This window comes from Pseudocercospora fijiensis, assembly GCF_000340215.1.
Source record: "Pseudocercospora fijiensis CIRAD86 unplaced genomic scaffold MYCFIscaffold_1, whole genome shotgun sequence".
Lineage (NCBI taxonomy): Eukaryota > Fungi > Ascomycota > Dothideomycetes > Mycosphaerellales > Mycosphaerellaceae > Pseudocercospora > Pseudocercospora fijiensis.
The window spans coordinates 11705944-11723766 of NW_006921532.1; the positions used below are offsets into that span (position 1 = coordinate 11705944).

The window sequence follows — 17823 nt, forward strand, 5'->3', positions numbered from 1 at the left end:
ACTCATCAAAGCTTACTCTTCCCATCCCCTCCCTTCTTCCCCTCCAACCAATCCCCCAAGATCTGCCTCTTAAACTCCTCACTAAAAACCGCCTTCTCCCTCTTAGGCACTTTCCCCCACTCCCTCCTCTCCTCCTCCTCCCCCTCCCTCCACCGTCTCAACTCCTCTACAACCCACTCACCCGCAACATCCGCCGTCTCCCCCACAACCTCCATCGGAATCAAATGTCCCACTCCCTGACACACATATTCCCTCACCCTCCCTTTCTTTACACCTCCAGACCCTCCCCATCCAACCCCCGTCTGCGCCACCTTATCCGCGCGAAGAAGCGGCGCCGATAGATCCGAGTGTTCGCCGAATATATAGAACGCGCTCGGTCTGAGATTTGGAAGGCGGGTGAATATGACGAGGGGTTCCGGGCGGTAGAAAGGGGATTTGGGAGATGTCCAGGCGGGGACGTCAGGGTGGGTTTCCGGGTTGGGGAAGTTTTCTGGGTCCGGGTGGGTTTTTGTGGCGAAATTGGGGCGGAGGAATGTGAAGACTTCTTGGAATTTTGTGGTTTTGAGGGTTAGTTCGCGGGAGGAGGGTGGTTGGGGGAGGATGGGATCTGCTGGGAGGGGTTTGGAGGGTTGAGGTTCTTTCGGGTGGTAGAGGGGTGTTGGGAGTTCGCGGAGACCGTGTTGCATCCATTTTTCTAGGACTCGGGGATCCCAGGTTTGGAACATTTTGGATCTTTTGGCTTTGCTTTCTGCTTCTTGTCTGCTTGCCCAGCGATCTCTTCGGACGGTTGAAGCTCGAGCTGGGCCGAAATTGCCTCGTACTGATGGGTTTCTTTGGATGACGGGATCAATCAGGATCAGCGTCGTGAATAGTCGTGGATGCATAAGTGCGAGGTTGACAAGGTGGGCACCGCCCATGCTGTGGCCAATACCAATCATAGGGCGTTTCATGTGCTCTCGGAAATGATTGATCATGAGGAAAAGGTCTCTAGGGTGATCTGAGGATGGAAAATCAGCACAGAATCGTGTTTAGAGCTGGTAGTCTGCACACCAAACCATGATGGATCATTGCCGAGAATGTCCTCGTTCAGGACTCCGGAATCTCCTTGATGCGAGACATCTGCGATCCATATGCTGCTGATATAGACACCTGATTTCTGCAGTCGTTCATAAAGGTCGTCCCATAAGGGTTCGTACAATTCCTAACCGTCGAAAGAATTAAGCTCAAACTCTGCCTTTCACAATAATGCATAGATAGCGATATAGCCTCATCAGTATTCACCTTCGGAAATCCATTCGCATGTCCACCGATGATGGTCACCCCATTCCTCCCATCTCCGGCCGGCTTGATAGGAGTGTACTGCTTGATTGCAAGACGAACGACTTCTTCCTGGTCGTCGGTCGTTGCCCGAGGGTATTCGCGAATGTGAGAGGCGGGCAGGTTGTGCTTCTGGATCTGGAAGTGCTTCGTCTTTCCGGCCGAGCCAGAGTAGGACGACATGGCTCTTCGTTACTGTATTCCAGGCTATGAGATTCGGAAGGTCACTGAGATGAGTTGGTCGTCGGTTTGCACAGGGAGATGGATATGGCTTGGCAGAGCACAGGCGAGCTGCGGAAGTCTTGGGCCGAGGTTGCCGACTGCCTGGGATTGCGGATTGCTTCTCGGCATTGGAGTCGCAACGGCACAAGACCAAAGATGAGACGGACAAGCAACTCTAGTCGGGCGGTTTCACATCTTAGATAATGCTATATAAAAGGGCATAAATCTCGTGTTGTGCGTAGGGTGTGAGCAATAAGGACCTTAGTCTGTAATAATGCTCGCTCCGAATGCATTATCTCAAAGAGGCGTCCGAGCACGGCAGGTTGAACTCTACAGATTCATCGAGTGAAAGAGATGCTGTAAACCTCAGATTGCTCTGTTAAATTCACCGTTGTCTTCAAAATTTGAGGAATGCAGACATGTCGATGATAAATGGCGCAGCAAATGGTCACCATGAGCCGGTGGCGAATGGTCATTGGCAATGGATCTAGTGGGATTCAGATACTCCCAGAAATGGCGAAACTTCCAGGCACGACTGTCACCTCTTTCCAAAGAGGCCCGACTTGTAAAGTCTCACGCCATCAGCCTGCGAAGCTCATAGGTAGAGATGATCCAAATCCGAACCCGGAATATCTTCCAGAGGAGAAAGAAAAGCTCCGTGATCCGGAAGAGATGAAGAAGTGTCGCAAGAACATCCAGGGTACGATGAACAGGAATTTCAGGCTTTTCAGAAAGGGCTCCGAGTATAATGCTGAGATGACAGAGTTTGCAACCAAGCAGATGGCGGAGAAGCTGAACCATGACCCAGTGCTGTGCGAGAAGCTGATTCCTAAGTATGAGCTGGGATGTCGAAGAATAACGCCGGGAAGCGGATATCTGGAGGCCTTCACGCAGTCCAACGTGCACTTGACGAACAGTGAGATTGTAAGCATTTCGGCTGATGGTATACATACCTAGGATGGAACATTTCACCCAAGCGATGTGCTCGTCTGCGCGACCGGGTTTGACATCAGCCAAGTACCCACTTTCCCGCTGATAGGTCGAGATGGAATCAGTCTTGCAGAGAAGTGGAAGGATGAACCCGAGAGCTACATCTCTCTGGCATGTCCTGACATGCCAAACATGTTCTTCACGGGCCCGAATGCCACAGTTGGCCACGGAAGTCTGATATTCTCATTGGACTGGTCCGCGGAATGGATGCTGCGGTGGATTGGGAAAGTGGCCCATGAAGATATTGCATCAATTGCGCCGAAGCAGGAAGTCGTGGACGAGTTTTGTCGCTACAGCGACCAAATCCACAAGACTCTTACATGTGAGTAGATTCTTATTGCGGATTCGACCAGGAAGTCATGCTGACGATGCTTTCTAAACGCAGGGACAGGAGGCTGCCGTTCGTGGTACAAGGCGAACCGCGTAAACGGTCGCGTGACTGCGACATTCGCTGGCAGTGCCATCCTGTACGAGAAACTAGTCAATGCCGAGCTCAGAGGCGAAGACTTTGACATTCGTTACAGGAGCGCAAACAGGTGGCGTTTCCTGGGGAATGGCTTTACGCAATATGAGCTGGAGCCTGGCAACGACCTGGCATACTACATACCGTAGAGTGCATGCAGCGCGAAATGAAATCCAACCTTGAGCGTGACGGTGGTCTCGAGACTCGCTCTTGTTAGCTGTTTCAAGGCATATCTTCGCGCTGTGGGCCTTCCACAAATGCTAGGTCACCAGTCTTCCCCAGTGACTCGGCAACTGCTTCTTCGATAAGAATTCCCATAGCAAGAAGCGCTGTCTCATCGAGGCTCTTGAAGTCGTAACGAGGATTCCCCGATTTGCCTGAACCATAGAAGTCTGAAGCATATGAATGAATCGCTTTCAGAAGATCGGAATCTGGCAGACGTTGATCAGATGGCAAATGGCGATGCGCAAAGTACTTGTCGTCTTCCTGGTATCGCACAGGAGCATCAGCACGGCTGAAGAGGACTTGGTCAGGTGGCATCGGATTTCCACCCTTGTTCAGAAGAAAGCCCTCGTAACCAACGCGACCAGCTACCGCATCGTACAGCGTGGCTTTGACCCTGGTAGGTTCGTCTTCTGAGCTCGATTCCTGCATGTCGTGGTCGCTTTCCTGTTTGATAGCACGTTTGCGCGAGCGAGAACGAGATGATGATGCTTTAGGCCTCTTTGACTGCGGTCTCTCCGACTCGGTATTTGTCGACTGACGTGCTTTCCGCTTTGAGGCCTGCTTTCCTTTTCCCTTCGGCTTTGGCCTTTCGGGAAGGGTTGCAGCAGTGTCCATAGCAGCGACGCAGTACCATCCACCTTTCTGATATCTCTCAACAAGAGCCGACCTTGTCCAGCGACAGTTCTGGTTGAAACAAATGCTATGAGGACTTGATTCCTCGGCCTTTCTCCTAGAAGAACTTGACACCTGCGTTCTCTTCTTGACCAAATATTTGCGCCTTGCCGCGCTTCACCAGGACGTTCAGAACTTTTCTCAGCAGCGCTTCATCAATGTCCTGCCACTCTTTGCCCGTGCTCGATTCGCCCTCTCGAAGTTCGTAAATGGTCAAGACAGCGCCTTTCTGGCCGGTCTCTTCGACAAAGTTGTAGATCGTATCTGCCCACTCGGATGGAGTCTTCCAGTAGATGTAGCAGGTATTGCTCGTTTCGCTGCGTGAAGTCGGCGCTATCCACTCTGCCCTCGGACCATTTTCGGGCTTGCTCATATGCTCCAGAACGGCGCGGATGTCTGCTGGCTTGAGCGAGCGCTTGATGGAGGTGTTGGAGAAGAGGTCGCTGGGCGGCGAAGAGAGAGCCAAGCGGAAGATTCGGTGGTGGGCGCAGTAAGAGGCAATCAGTGCAGACCAGAGCTCGAGCTGGCGCGATCGTGTCGTGAGATTTGGCTGGAGCGTGTAGAAGGGCGGAAAGGAGGTGTATGCTGGGAAGGCAAAGCTGCCAGATTTTGTGCTCGCAGACGGCGTGTATGCGCTCTCGCTCAGCGAAAGGCTTGCCACAGAAGACTCTGCCGCTGTGGCCATGGTCGCGCAGAAAATGTTCATGTTGGAGCTCTCTGCAGAGGCGTCCACGGTGGGTTCAGGCTCGGCAGCGGTCAATTAATGTTCCGTTAATTTGGGAACTCCTTTAAAAGTTCCGGTAGTGTTACGGAAGAAGGAACAGCCAGGGGGTCTGCTAACTAATGGAGCAACGGCTCTATCTCTGTAATTAACCTTCCCCTTTTATATAACTATCTTTAATCTCAACTTTATAACAATTAGTAGCTTCGCTCGTACTAAACCCTCGTACTACTAAGAGTTATTTAAGACGCTACTAGAACGAGGTAACTAGATTAGGCTAATCCGACTAAGAGCCTAACTACTTCCCCTTACTACTTTATTACGACCGTATATACGGAGTAACGTATATCTATATAAACTCTATAAATAATAACCGCGCTTTCGCTATATATATATAAACTAACCGGATTACTAACGCAAAGGTTAGGTCTTATCTAGAACGCTTTCTATAGGACTTTTAGGCGATAGAGACCTATCCCTCTAAGTAGCTCGACTTACTAGTATACCGATAGCCTATATAGAACTCGTTTCTATAGTTTTATAAAAGAAGATATAAGCTAAATTCGCTATTTACGACTACTTCTACTTTAGCTAGTAGGTCTAGAAAGCACTTACCTATAAAGGGGAAGTTACCTTCTAAACTAAGGGCAGCTACTTCTAGGTCGCTATAGCAGTTATAATAGCCTCTATAGTAATCGCCTAATACGATAACGATAGTAGCGACCTCTACTATAAATATATAACTTTCGACCGCGTCGACGGCTTAATCTATAATAGTAACTACTTAGGCAACGAGCGTCTAGCCTCCTACTATAGCGGAATAGAGAGACGTTATATCGGCGGAAATAATAGCTACTATTTAGGCAGTAGTTGCCTAGGCACTAGTAGGCTAGGCTCCTATAGTAGGTAATAGAAATAGAAATAGTATACCTATTTTTAACGAGGCTAGTAACCTAGACTAAATATAGGACTAGGAAATTAGCTTCTTCTAGCTAGACCTACTAAAGAGAGACGACGACCCGAGTATTATAGGATCTAATACCTTCTTTTAAAATATTAATATTTTTATTAAACGACTTAAGGATATTATAGTATATTATAGTAACGATCGAGTTAAGTCTAGAATCCCCGTACTACTACGAGGAACAGCCTTAACCTAGTATACTAATACGCTTAATAACCTAGCGAAATAGAGCCTTCGCTACGTACTAGGTCTAGACTATTAGTTTACGATGCTACGAGAGAACTTCTAGACGCTACTATCGGAGTCGCTAAACGAGCTAACGCGGCTTAAATATATGTTATTAGACGTAGGTAACCGACGTAGTATAGATACCTACCCTAGCGAGGTAATACGCTATATACGTAATACTAGCCTAGTTAATAAGAGCTAGTAGCTAACGTATATATAGAACGATATCGATATAGAGCTACGATATAGTATTCGGCTACTAAGAGAAAAGGATACTATTATATTATTTAGATAGAGGCTTAAGGAAAATCCGAAAAGCAACCGGCGTAGGCTAAACTAGTATAACGATTAAACCGATATAATACCGCTATTACCGGTTCTTTATCGCGACCTTTCCCTATCCGCTTAGTAGGTAAGTAACTATAGCGCAATCGAGATTAAGACTTCCGACTAAGCTGTTAATAGACGGATCGATAGGAAGGCTCTAGGAAGCCTTAAACTAACTCTATACGTTCTTTATAGCCGCTGCTACCTCGCTATAACTAAGGTCGAAGCGACTAACGCTTTTAGAAGCCTTAAGACCGTTAAGAATTAGCAAGCGATAAGTCGCAATTAAGGGGCGCTAAGAAGACCTTCGATAAGGCTAAGCCTTAGCCTATAAAGCCCTTTACTTAGCGTAAGAAGTAGGACTCTTATTAGGTCGACGAGAACCTAGAAGAGTTAGAGAGCAAGGAATAGTAGAATACTAACTACGTCGACTCTAACGAATACTTATTTAATAAAGGAGGCGATAACGACGCTAATACTAACGTAGTAGATATTCTTAACGTAGGATATCTAAGTCTAGTATATAATAAGTATACCTGTACTATATGCCGCTAGGAGTTCGAGACGTCTAATAAGCTATATTCGTATTTATAAACGAAGTACTATAAGAGACGAGAACAAAAATCCTAGCGGCTACTAGATCTAATAAGCTAACGGGTATAACTACTAGATACGTAATAGTATTAGCTTAGATAAACAATATAGTAATAGAAATATACCTAGATAGTAGTAACCTAATTACTCTTATAGATCGAATATTAGCCTAGTAGTAATACCCTAATAGAGTTCTCTTAAAGGTAACGCGCCCCTAGCGGATATAAAGAGTAGGCAATACGATTACGAGCCTATCTAATAAGATGCCTATAAATATAGTTTTTAATAATAGGGTTACTATATCGATAAGAGCCTACTTAATTAATAGCCTACCGGCTAGTATACTATTAGGAACGCGCTTAATAGAAAAGGAGAAGTTAGTCTTATCTTTTACTAATAAGCAAATGCAATTCCTAAATAGTACCGCGATAACGATAAATATTGCTTAGAAGGGACGAGCTCGAGTATTACTATATTTTATAGTAACTACCGAATAGGAAGAAAACGACGAGTCGCCGCCGCTAGCGCAACTAGGAGCGAAGGAAAAGCTAGGCCTAATAGGCGCTATACTATATAGCGACGACGAAACGAGAGCTAAATATAACGCCTTACTAGAGAAACATAAGCAGTTATTTATCAATAATAGCTGTTTTACTAAGGTTCCTAAAGAAGACTAGATAACGATCCCCCTAGTTAGCGATTAGAAGGCTACTAGCGCTAAATTAGCGTATAAGGTATATCCTATAGGCCTAAAGGAACGAGAGATTATCGATAGCGTTTACGATAAGCTATATAACTAAGGATAGATATCCTAGACGAAGGAACTAATACCTTTTAGGTTTCCTATATTCGTAGTCTAGAAGGAATTAAAGAATAGCCGTAAGGGTAGAGTAGTTATCGACATCCGCGGACTTAACCGTATTACGATAATAGACGCCTATCTAATACTATTATAAGGCGACGTTTTAGCCGCTATCTAAGGCGCTAAATACATTTCTACGATCGATATAAAGTCCTTCTTCTACTAGTAGTTAGTAAAAGCGGAAGACCGATATAAGCTTTCTATAGTCTCCTATAGAGGCTAGGAGATATACAACGTCGCCGTAATAGGCTATAAGAACGCGCCGCCCTATATATAGCGATAGATTAATAGAATCCTACGAATAGAAGAACTTAACGCGTTCGCTAAGGCGTTTATTAACAATATCGTAATCTATAGTAAGACGCTAGAGGAATACCTATAATATCTAGACTAGGTATTCGATGCCTTAAACCGATACTAGCTAACTATAGTACCCGAAAAGGCTTTTATCGGGTACCTATCGATCTAGCTACTAGAGTAACGAGTCGATACCTTAGGTACCGCGACGCTAGCTAACAAATTAGCGGCTATTACTAAGCTTAAGTTTCTATAAACGCTAAAGGATCTAGAGTATTATCTTAGGCTAACTAGATAGCTAAGAACGTATATTAAGTACTACGCTTAACTAGCGGAACTGCTCTAGAAGATTAAGACTAAGAGACTAAAGGGCGTACCTACTACTAGCTAGGCACGTCGATATTATATAGTAACGATACTAATCGAGGAAATAGAGGAACGACTAGCTATATTCTAAGCCCTATAAGAGGCCTTTGCTAAGCTAACGATGCTCTATTATTTCGCGAGAAACCGGCTACTATATATCTATATCGACGCGTCTAAGAAACGAGGCTTTAGTATAATAGTAGCCTACGTTAAGGGCGACGCTATTACTAAAAATCCTAGTAGGACAAAGATATAACCGATTTTGTTTTTATTAAAAACTCTTTCTAGTATAGAGCGACGGTACTAGCTAACCGAATTAGAGGTCGCCTATCTAGTATAAACGATTAAACGCGTACGATAGATAGTCGAGGTATACGAGTTAGTAGTAACGGTACTTACGGATTACGTAGCGACGCTAGGGATCGTAAGCTAGACTGCCTTAACTTCGTTATTAGTTAATAAGCTTAATAACCGACTAACGAGATCGTCGTAATATCTTTCCCTTTTCCTACTAAAGGTAGTCTATAAGCTAGGGCGAGAATATATCGTACTAGACGCCTTATCGCGCCTAGAAACGATAGACGATTATCTCCCGAAGAGCGACGTATTCGACAAACTAGTTTACGGAGTAATAATACTAGAAATAGACGACGTATTTAAGTAATAACTTATCGAAGCATACGAAGAAGATAAGTACTAGAGTAATATTAAGGCTATAGTATAGAACGCGGAACTAGGCTCTATAAGCTTCTTAGTCGACGACGAAGGCCTAGTATAGCTCGATAAGCCCTACTCTAGCGACCGACGATTATATATCCTAAAGGTATTAGAGGGTAACATTTTTAGTAGTATATACGATAACTAATATTATATCGGCTTTTATCGTACCTATACCTAAATAAATAACTAGTACTATATCCGGAAACTAGCTAAGACACTAAAAAAGTATCTAAGTTACTATTAGGACTACTTAGAGTTATAGACTAAGCGATATAAGCCGTATAGGTCCTTAAACCTAATACTATCCCCGCTAGTACCCTTCTATATAATTACGATTAACTTTATAGTATCCCTTTCCGCTTAGGAAACTAACGCTATACTTATAGTAACGGATAAGTATACGAAATAGGTACTCCTAATTACTAGTAACGATACGTACTCTACGGAGGCTTAGGCTAACCGTCTACTCGACGAATTATTCTAATACAATTAGGGTCTACTAACCGTAATTATCTCCGATAGAGATCCGAAGTTTACGTCCGAGATATAGAAGGCTATTTTTAAGCGAATAAACGTTAAGCTACTAATAACGAATGCCTATTACCTATAGGCTAATAGCTAGTCTAAGAGAACGAACTAGACTATCGAGATTGCCCTACGGTATTTCCTTACCTAATATCCTAATAGGGATTTAGAATTAGAATACGCGACGCCGTATATATAATTAGTTCTTAATAACTCTATTAACGCCTCGACTAGTATATTACCGAACTAGATACTAATAGGTTTCAACCCTAGGGAACTAGCCTAAATAGTAACTAGACCCCGTAGTAGTTCGGGTTAGTTTAGTTTAGTTTACTAAGCCGAAACTCTAGTTTGGTTTGGGTTGGTTTGCTAAGCAACTATATAAGTAGCTAGTTCGAACTATATAATTTATCGGTTTTTAAGAAGTGTACGAATGTATACGTAGCTTTAAGCAAGCCCTTTATAAGACTTAGTAGTGTAGCCGGTAGCGTAGCCGGCATTTTTAGTCCTTAGTACTTATAGAATTTTCGAATCCTACTTAGGCTACGTAGTTATATAAAGGTACTTATATAACCTTAAATCTATAGACAATTAGCTAAGGGTACTAACTAATTAAAAGCATATATATATATATACAAGGCATTATAGTTTAGTTCGGAAACTATACTCCTTAGGTATAAATTTCATCCTTTTGTTTACGGTTCAATTCCCTAACTGCTTAGTAGAATGTCTTTATCTAGATCTAGGTAGAACTTATCGATTTCCGTCGAAGCTCTCCTTAAGAAGCTCTAGCACTTTCCTACTAAACTATACTCTAATATTAAGTACTAGGATAGCTCCTCCCTCGACATCGGTACTATATACAAAACAGCTATAAGGTAGCTCTATAGGGCGTTCTACTAGTTACTCGCTATACTACGGCCGAATACTAGTTCGTTCCTTAAAACTCTAGGTTATTTAGTAGATATTAAGGATAGGGCAGGCAGTAACTTCGTATTATATAAGGAAGTAGAGGCTACTATAGAGGAGTCCTTTAATCTATAGAAGATAGTAAAAGATATAGAGGTAGCTATAGGTCTAGGTACCTAGTTGAATTTCTAGTAGGTAGAGTATAAGGATATTTAGTAGGAGTATTAGGTAGAGTTACGAAAGCAGGTATATAATATAGTCTAGAGAATAGGGATAATGCCTATAACTATAAGTATTAGGTTCTTTAATCTTCCTCCTTTTTTCCTTGTTTTCTTTTTATAAAAATCCAAACTAATACAAATTAACTAGAATGTCTATCTTCTTTTAGTTCTTTATAAGACCTAGTAGCGTAGCCGGCAGCGTAGCCGGTAGCGTAGTTAGCCTTTTTACTCCTAAGCACTAACGGGTTTTTCGAAGACTTCTATTCTATACGGCTAATAAAGTATACTATACTATATAGGTATGCTTAGAGAGTATTTAGAGCGCGGTATTAGCTAGTAATTGGCCCTATACCTATAGGCTAAGTTTAAGCCTATATAAGAGGCCTCCTTCGGTATAGTAGACAAATTATTAACCTCGTATAGTATATTGTTTATATTACACTTCTATAATGCCTATATTGTAGGGCTCTAGTTACTAGTATAAGCGACAGTCTCGTTATCCTATTATACTAAACATAGCTGCCTATATTACTATAGGTTATATTACCCTCGGTTGCCTATACTATTGCTACTAGTAGTAGTAGTAATATTAGTTTCCGTCCTTTATTAGAGCCGAAGGTAGGGCTATCTCTTTATATCTAACAGGTTCGGGTATATTAAAGGTAGTCTCTAGGTACGAATAGCTATAACCGAAGCGAGGGTACGATAAGAGCCTACGATACGGACAATACCGAAGTATCTTAAGGGGCTATTACGATAAGTAGAGAAACCTCTTAACGAGGGCATCGCTTTAACCCCGAAAAGCTATAAACCCTTAGGACTGTTATAGCTTAGGGCCTAGTCTGCGACTATAGCTAGCTTCTAAGGACTCGGCTTCGGGTCGAAGACCTATTTAGTACCGCTTACTTAAGATAAGCTACCGCCTGCCTAAGGAGAAGATAGATTAATTACCTATCGGCCTTACTTAGTTTACTAAGACTATCGATAGATAGCAATTTCTAGATTATAGGTCGGATAGCCGAGGAGTCCCCTATTAATCGGATAGGGCTTTCCTAGATTCGTAGCCTCGCTTAGATAGTGCTTAGCCTTCTACTAGAAAAAGAAGGCTACCGCCCCCCCCCCCGCCTAGCTAAAGGAGATATAAGAGCTAGTTTCTAGGATCTAGGTATAAACAGAGATTATAGTCTCTCCCTCCGAGCGGCTCTCGCCTAAGTTTACTAAATTAAAGCTCCTAGTAGTATCTAGGCGACCCCTAGGGGGCTAAATCCTAATACTACCCTAGAGGTAATATTAGAAGAAAACAGCCTAGTATACTACTCTCTTATATAGCAATATCGAAATAAAACAAACCTACGAAAATACACTAAAAACACTTTCCTATAGTATTTTATTTCAACTATTTTATAATAATCGAATAAGCTCTAATAGAAGCGAATATTACGAATTAGTAGAATCTTCGGAATCTAAAAACGTACTAGACCCTATTAACGAGAAAATTAGGCGACGACTAGTTATTATAAGCGGCGTCGACCTAGGGGCTATTAGGCCTTCTACGCCCGAGGCTCTCTATAATATCGTTATAAAGATAATTTAAGGGCAAACTAACCTTCTCCGTTAGAATAGGCGTCGCCCGCTAGAGCTAGGAAGTAGTAGGAACCCTTTATTCGAAGGGTAGAACGCTATAGCGTACGTAGAACGCTTTAAGGACTACTTAGCCGAGTACGAACTCGAAAAGGAGTCGGACTAGTATAAAGTCCGGTCCCTTACGAGGACTACTATTACTAAGCTTTACCGAACCCTTAGAACCCTAGTTAGCTACCTAGAGAAGGACGACAAGTCTAATACTAACTAGGAGACCTTTAAGTAGGCCTTTTTAAGGGAATATCGGGAACGCGATAGCCGTTATATTAAAGGCAGTCGTACGTAGCTTAAGAACCTCTATATAGAGAGGCGTACCGAGGATAACGACCTAAAGGGGTACGTCCGCGAATTTGTTAAATTAGCGGACGGCATCGAATAGTAGGACCTCGAGAATTCTTAAAGAACGAGGCTACTCCTTAAAGGGTTACTATAGTCTACGGCTAAGCGTATCTTCCGTCGCTATAAGCTTAGCGAAGCTAATCCTAAGACCTTTAGGAAGTATAAAGAGGTCCTAGAGGCTATTAAGGAAGACATTAATAGCTCTACCGATACGAAGAAGTTTATCTACGGCAAAGACCGGAATAACCTAGCTCTAGTTAGAAACGAAGCCTCGGGAACTAGAGGACCTAGGTTCCTTCCTAAATCGTAAAGCGGTCCTAGTACCGTAACTCCTACAGTTACTAAGTACTCTTAGGATGTCGCGGACTTAGCTAAATCCCTAGCCTAGCTAAACCTAAATGCGAAAGCATTATAGCGAGTTAGGGAGGTTATTAATACTACTATACCGAAGGATATACTACTAGTCTACTAGGTTTCCGATCCTAACTACCCTAAGGCCCCTTTAGTTAACGTCTACGCTATACGGAAGATCTATTCTAACTTAGATAGCAAGTGCTAGATATGCGGCGGTTTTAAATATATCTAATCGGACTACCCTATCTAGAAAGAGCTTCTTAAAAGGAAGCTTGTTATATAAGTAAATAGTCGGTTCTACTATACTGATACCGGCGACAAGATTAACTTCGAGTAGGATCGTAGAGCCCCGAAGCTGCCTTAACTTAGGAGTCTTCTAGAAAAGAAGTATAGTAGTAAGATCGAGTTTAAGGATACTAGGAATAGTACCCTAGCCGCTATTACTAAACGAGAAACTTAGAAGGTTAGGGCAAAACAGGTTAAGGAGTAGAGTAGCGATAGTACTACTAAGCCTATTAAGGTTAACTTTGTTTCTTAGGATCCGGACGCAGTTACTAATGTTTACGCGGTTACTAAGAACAGTATAGATGTCTATACTACTATACGGTCTTAGACCTAGTCCTAAAACAAGGGTAAGAGCCCTTAGAACCCTACTCGCCCTAGTACGGTAGCCTCTACTAGGGTACTAAAGAACAAGGCGGCCGATAAGGCTAAGCAATAGCGAGAGTTAACCGCTAAAACTAAGACTCTCTAGATAGCTATAGACCGTACTACCCGATCTAGTACCGTACCTAGTACCGTACCTAGTACCCTACCTATAGAAAGCCTAGTCGTCCTAGAGACTCTAAAGGTCGATATAGAGGATATTACTACCGACATTAGTAGTACCCTAGGTCTAGCTAACCTACCGGCCTATAAGCAAAAGTTATCCGATCTAAAGAGCTTTCGCTTTAATAGGTATATAAAAAAGTATAGTACTAGCCTAGCTAACTCCTTAGATATAAAGGCAAACGCTCTCTTCTAGGCTTTATAGTTCCTAGACCTTAAGTCTAATATATCTATAGGAGAGCTACTAGTATACGGTTTGCCTACTAACCTATTCTAGAGCCGAATCCCTAACGATACTACCTTTATAAAAGACCTCGCTACTCTCTAAAGGAAATAGGGACGAGAAGACTATATCGACGTCTCTTCCCTATAGTTCCTTTCTAAATTTTTAGGTACCTAAGAGTTAGTAGAAGGCGAATTAGTAACCTACGAAAGCTAGGAGACTATCGATAATACTTACGAAAAGGGGGTTAAGGAGATAGGCCGAGGAAATAGTAATAATACCGACCCTACTCTAGTTTTAGTTTCTATTAAGGCTATCCGATTTACTAGCTAACAAATCGGTCGAGTAGGACCTCCTCGACCTAAAGAACTTTACTCTATCCCTAATAATATAGACCTTTCCGTAGTTACCTATTCCTTCGCCGTCGTCCCTACTATCTATATTTAGGTTACTATCGGGAGCTATAGTTAATAGATGCTAGCAATACTTAATAATAGTTCGGAGTTACTTATTATAAGTAAGCGTTAGGCTAAACAACTTAGGCTACTAATAAATAGAGACATTTCCCTCGGTATATAGGGAGTAAATAGGGAGGTTGCGCTAGTAGGTGCCTACTATAATATTATAGTAGACGCCTTCGGTATATGCTTTTCCTTTACCTTCTAGATTGCCGCCGACCTAAATACGCTAATTATTCTAGGTCGGCTATAGTCTCGTATAACTCGTAGTATCTAGCGTAACTACGACGATAGCTCCTAGGAGAGAACTATCGCTAACTAGAAGGGCAACCGAGTTATATTTACTAGTTATATCGGTAATAATAGCTATAAGTCCTACGAGGATATCCTTACTGCTTCTAAACGGTCTTCGGGAAACGCTACGGCGCGGTTATAAAACCGGCAATCTACGCTATAAGTTAGTATAGCTTTAATAGGTTATATCTAGAAGTGCGCCGCTCCGTATATTAAGGCAAGTTTCTAGGTTCTATACTAAGAAGACGAATACTCGAAGCGACCGCGAGTATAATATAACGACTACCTAGCGCGCAAGTTAAGGTAATAATACTATCGTAAGTATTATTACCGGAGGCGGGTCTACCCGAACTAACTAATTAGAGCGCGAGTCTAATACTACCCCGGGGGTATTATTATAAATCTAACGTTTTCGCCGGTATTATAAATTAGGACTACTAGTTATATACCTATCGACTTAAGGAAACTTCTAAAAAGGTTTACGCGCTGTTTTATTACACTAATCTCTAGGCCTAGCGACAAAGAGAGAGAGCTCGGGTTCTATAATCGATTAGTATATATGCCCTATATAAGAGGGTAGCCGATAAGATAAAGCCCGTAAAGGGTAGCGTATATATTACCGATAGGTCTAATCCTAGCGGAAATCCTAACTAGCGATAAAAGTGCCTTAATTAGGAGGCGATACTACTACCTAGAGATAGTCCGTACGATTAGAAATATATTACTAAAAAGTTCTCTACTATCCCTAGGGGGTTAAGGCTTATAGAGGAGAGGCTTACGAAAATCAAACCTAGTATCGAGCTTTCGGATCGTAAACTAGAGTTGCTATACGAGCTTCTATACAATCGCGAGGCCGTATTAGTATATAACTTTACTTACCTAAGTAGAATAAATCCGGAGGTTGCCCCTCTATAGAGGATCCGAACGATCGAATATAAGCCTTAGGCCTACCTAGGTTTTAAGCTAAACCTAAGCCTACGAGGTATAGTTAAGGATATAATACGATAGCGTATAAAGGCTAGTACCTTAGAACCTTCCTATACCTCGTATCGCAATCTATACTTCCTAGTTTAGAAGAAGATAGCTCCTAGGGAACTAAAGAAGTACCGCCTAATTAACGCTATATAAAAGTTTAATACGGTTACGATTAGAGATACTAACCTTCCTCCGGAGACTAATAGGTTCTCGGAAGCCTTTACTAACTATATTATAGCCTTACTAGTTAACGTTTTCTCGGGCTACGACTAAATTCCTCTCTACCCTAATAGCCGGGACCTTACTAGTTTCGAGATATCTCTTAGGCTATATAGACAAACTACCCTTCCCTAAGGGGCAACTAACTCCGTAGCCTAGTTCGTTCGTATTATAAACTAAGTCCTCGCGGCCTATATCTCCTATATAGCGATACCTTTCCTCGACGATATCGGTATTAAGGGCCCTAAAACTAGGTACGATAATAAAGAAGTAGAGCCTAGTATCTATAGGTTCTTTCTCGAATATATTTAGAACCTCGATAGTGTCCTCTACGACCTAGAGCGAGCTAACCTAACGGTATATAGGGAGAAGCTTTAGCTCCTATATAAACGAATAAATATTGTCGGGTTTATAACTAATAAGAACGGCCGCTATCCTAATAATATACGGGTCCTAAAGATAGTATCCTAGCTAGATCCTATCTATTAGAAGGATATCCGAACCTAGCTTAGAGTAGTCTCCTACTTCCGTATCTAGGTCGAGAACTTTATATTAGTATATAAGCCCTTATACGCCTTACTTAAGAAGGATGCTAAATTCGAATAGACCTCCGTTTACTAAGCGGCTAAGGATACGGTAACTAAGGCACTCGTTAGCGCACCTATACTAATATCTATTAACTACTTAGTGTAAGAAGGGTTATGTTAGTAGGTAGATAGGGTGTAGGTAAATTAGTATAGTATTCGATAGAGATCTAAAAGGAGAGGGAGGAAGGCAGGCAAGTTAGCCTAACGCCAAGCGCTAAGCCCTGCCTAAGGCACCGAGACCCCGGCTTCACTCGGCCTAACTATATGCTAATCACGTATAGCCTCTTTAGCCCTAACATACGCTTCCCTTCTAAAGGCCGCGCCCTCGTAGCCTATCAATTTCGACCTCTATTGCTACTAACTTAGCAAGTCTAATAGGCTGCTTAGCTCGCGCTAAATTAAACACTTAACTACCTAATTATGTAACTATGTTAAACCTCACTTTTCAACACAACGTCTAACTCTAACTACGCTATCCTTATATACAATAAAGTAAAGGGATATAAAGCTATAAGAATTAAGGGCCGTCGACTAATTACAATACGAGCGCGTCTTCCCTACTATAATAGGTAGACGTACGAGGTATTGCAGCCCTGCCTCCGCTCTAAGTGATATCGTACCGAGTTCTTTGCGTCTACTCTTAAAAGACCTAGCTATGTCCGCTTCCGAGGGTTGTTCTTGTTATTACGAGGGATTGTTCTTATTGTTACGAGGGCTATTGTTTACTATCGTAGTTTTACTAGCCTAAATTGGTTAGGTTTAGTAGCCTTTAAGTGTCAACTTATTATATCTTTTCAAAAAACTCAGTTCTTCTAGTTTCTATAGGTGAAGGCTATTATAAGTGTAGTAGTAGAGGTTCGCCTCGCTTAAAGGGTTAGAAAGATCGAGGAGTAACCTATTGTCCGCAAGATCGACCCCGGCTAGCTTAGCTCTATAGTTTTGCCCTTAGTTAGTCGGTCTATTAGTCTACTTAATCTTTTAAGCGACTCAAAGTTTTAACTTAGCCTTAAAGTTTTGATTAAACCTTTAATAGGTTCAATCTTTAATTAGTTAGTATAGCGCCTTAGGCTCGTAGTATAGGTAAGGTTGTTTTGCAGGTGCAGTAGCGACAACAGGTAAGGTTAGCGATATTAGCGAGCACGTAATGTTTAACAATGGCGGCGCTAGTCGTCTAAGCGCTAACTTTACCTTCTTCTAGTTTCCTTTAACTAACAACAACTCGGCAACACCGTTACTAACATAGCTGCTTCTTCCTTTCTTAACCAGCAACACACTCCGTAAT

The 17823-nt window shown here is 42.4% G+C and overlaps 4 protein-coding genes across 4 annotated transcripts; 1 reads left to right on the forward strand and 3 right to left on the reverse strand.

Annotated features, from left to right (window-relative positions):
• Window positions 1-59: 59 nt before the first annotated feature.
• On the reverse strand, window positions 60-1461 carry MYCFIDRAFT_118362 (uncharacterized protein; the record flags this gene model as incomplete). Its single annotated transcript, XM_007924086.1, has 3 exons — window positions 60-997; window positions 1051-1201; window positions 1282-1461. Coding segments are annotated over 3 exons (1269 nt in total), but the record flags the coding sequence as incomplete, so codon positions are not given.
• A 531-nt stretch (window positions 1462-1992) lies between these two features.
• MYCFIDRAFT_78439 (uncharacterized protein) lies at window positions 1993-3141 on the forward strand (the record flags this gene model as incomplete). Its single annotated transcript, XM_007922311.1, has 3 exons — window positions 1993-2463; window positions 2605-2851; window positions 2915-3141. The coding sequence occupies 3 exons, from the start codon at window positions 1993-1995 to the stop codon at window positions 3139-3141; spliced, it is 945 nt and encodes a 314-aa protein (XP_007920502.1).
• On the reverse strand, window positions 2781-3541 carry MYCFIDRAFT_210183 (uncharacterized protein). The gene is made up of 2 exons (XM_007924087.1): window positions 3137-3541; window positions 2781-3086 (listed from the first exon to the last, which is right to left on the reverse strand). The coding sequence occupies exon 1, from the start codon at window positions 3530-3532 to the stop codon at window positions 3215-3217; it is 318 nt and encodes a 105-aa protein (XP_007922278.1). The 5' UTR covers window positions 3533-3541; the 3' UTR covers window positions 2781-3086; window positions 3137-3214.
• Window positions 3542-3947: 406 nt separating this feature from the next.
• On the reverse strand, window positions 3948-4574 carry MYCFIDRAFT_78438 (uncharacterized protein; the record flags this gene model as incomplete). The annotated part of the gene is made up of 1 exon (XM_007922310.1): window positions 3948-4574. The coding sequence occupies one exon, from the start codon at window positions 4572-4574 to the stop codon at window positions 3948-3950; it is 627 nt and encodes a 208-aa protein (XP_007920501.1).
• Between the last annotated feature and the right edge of the window lie 13249 nt (window positions 4575-17823).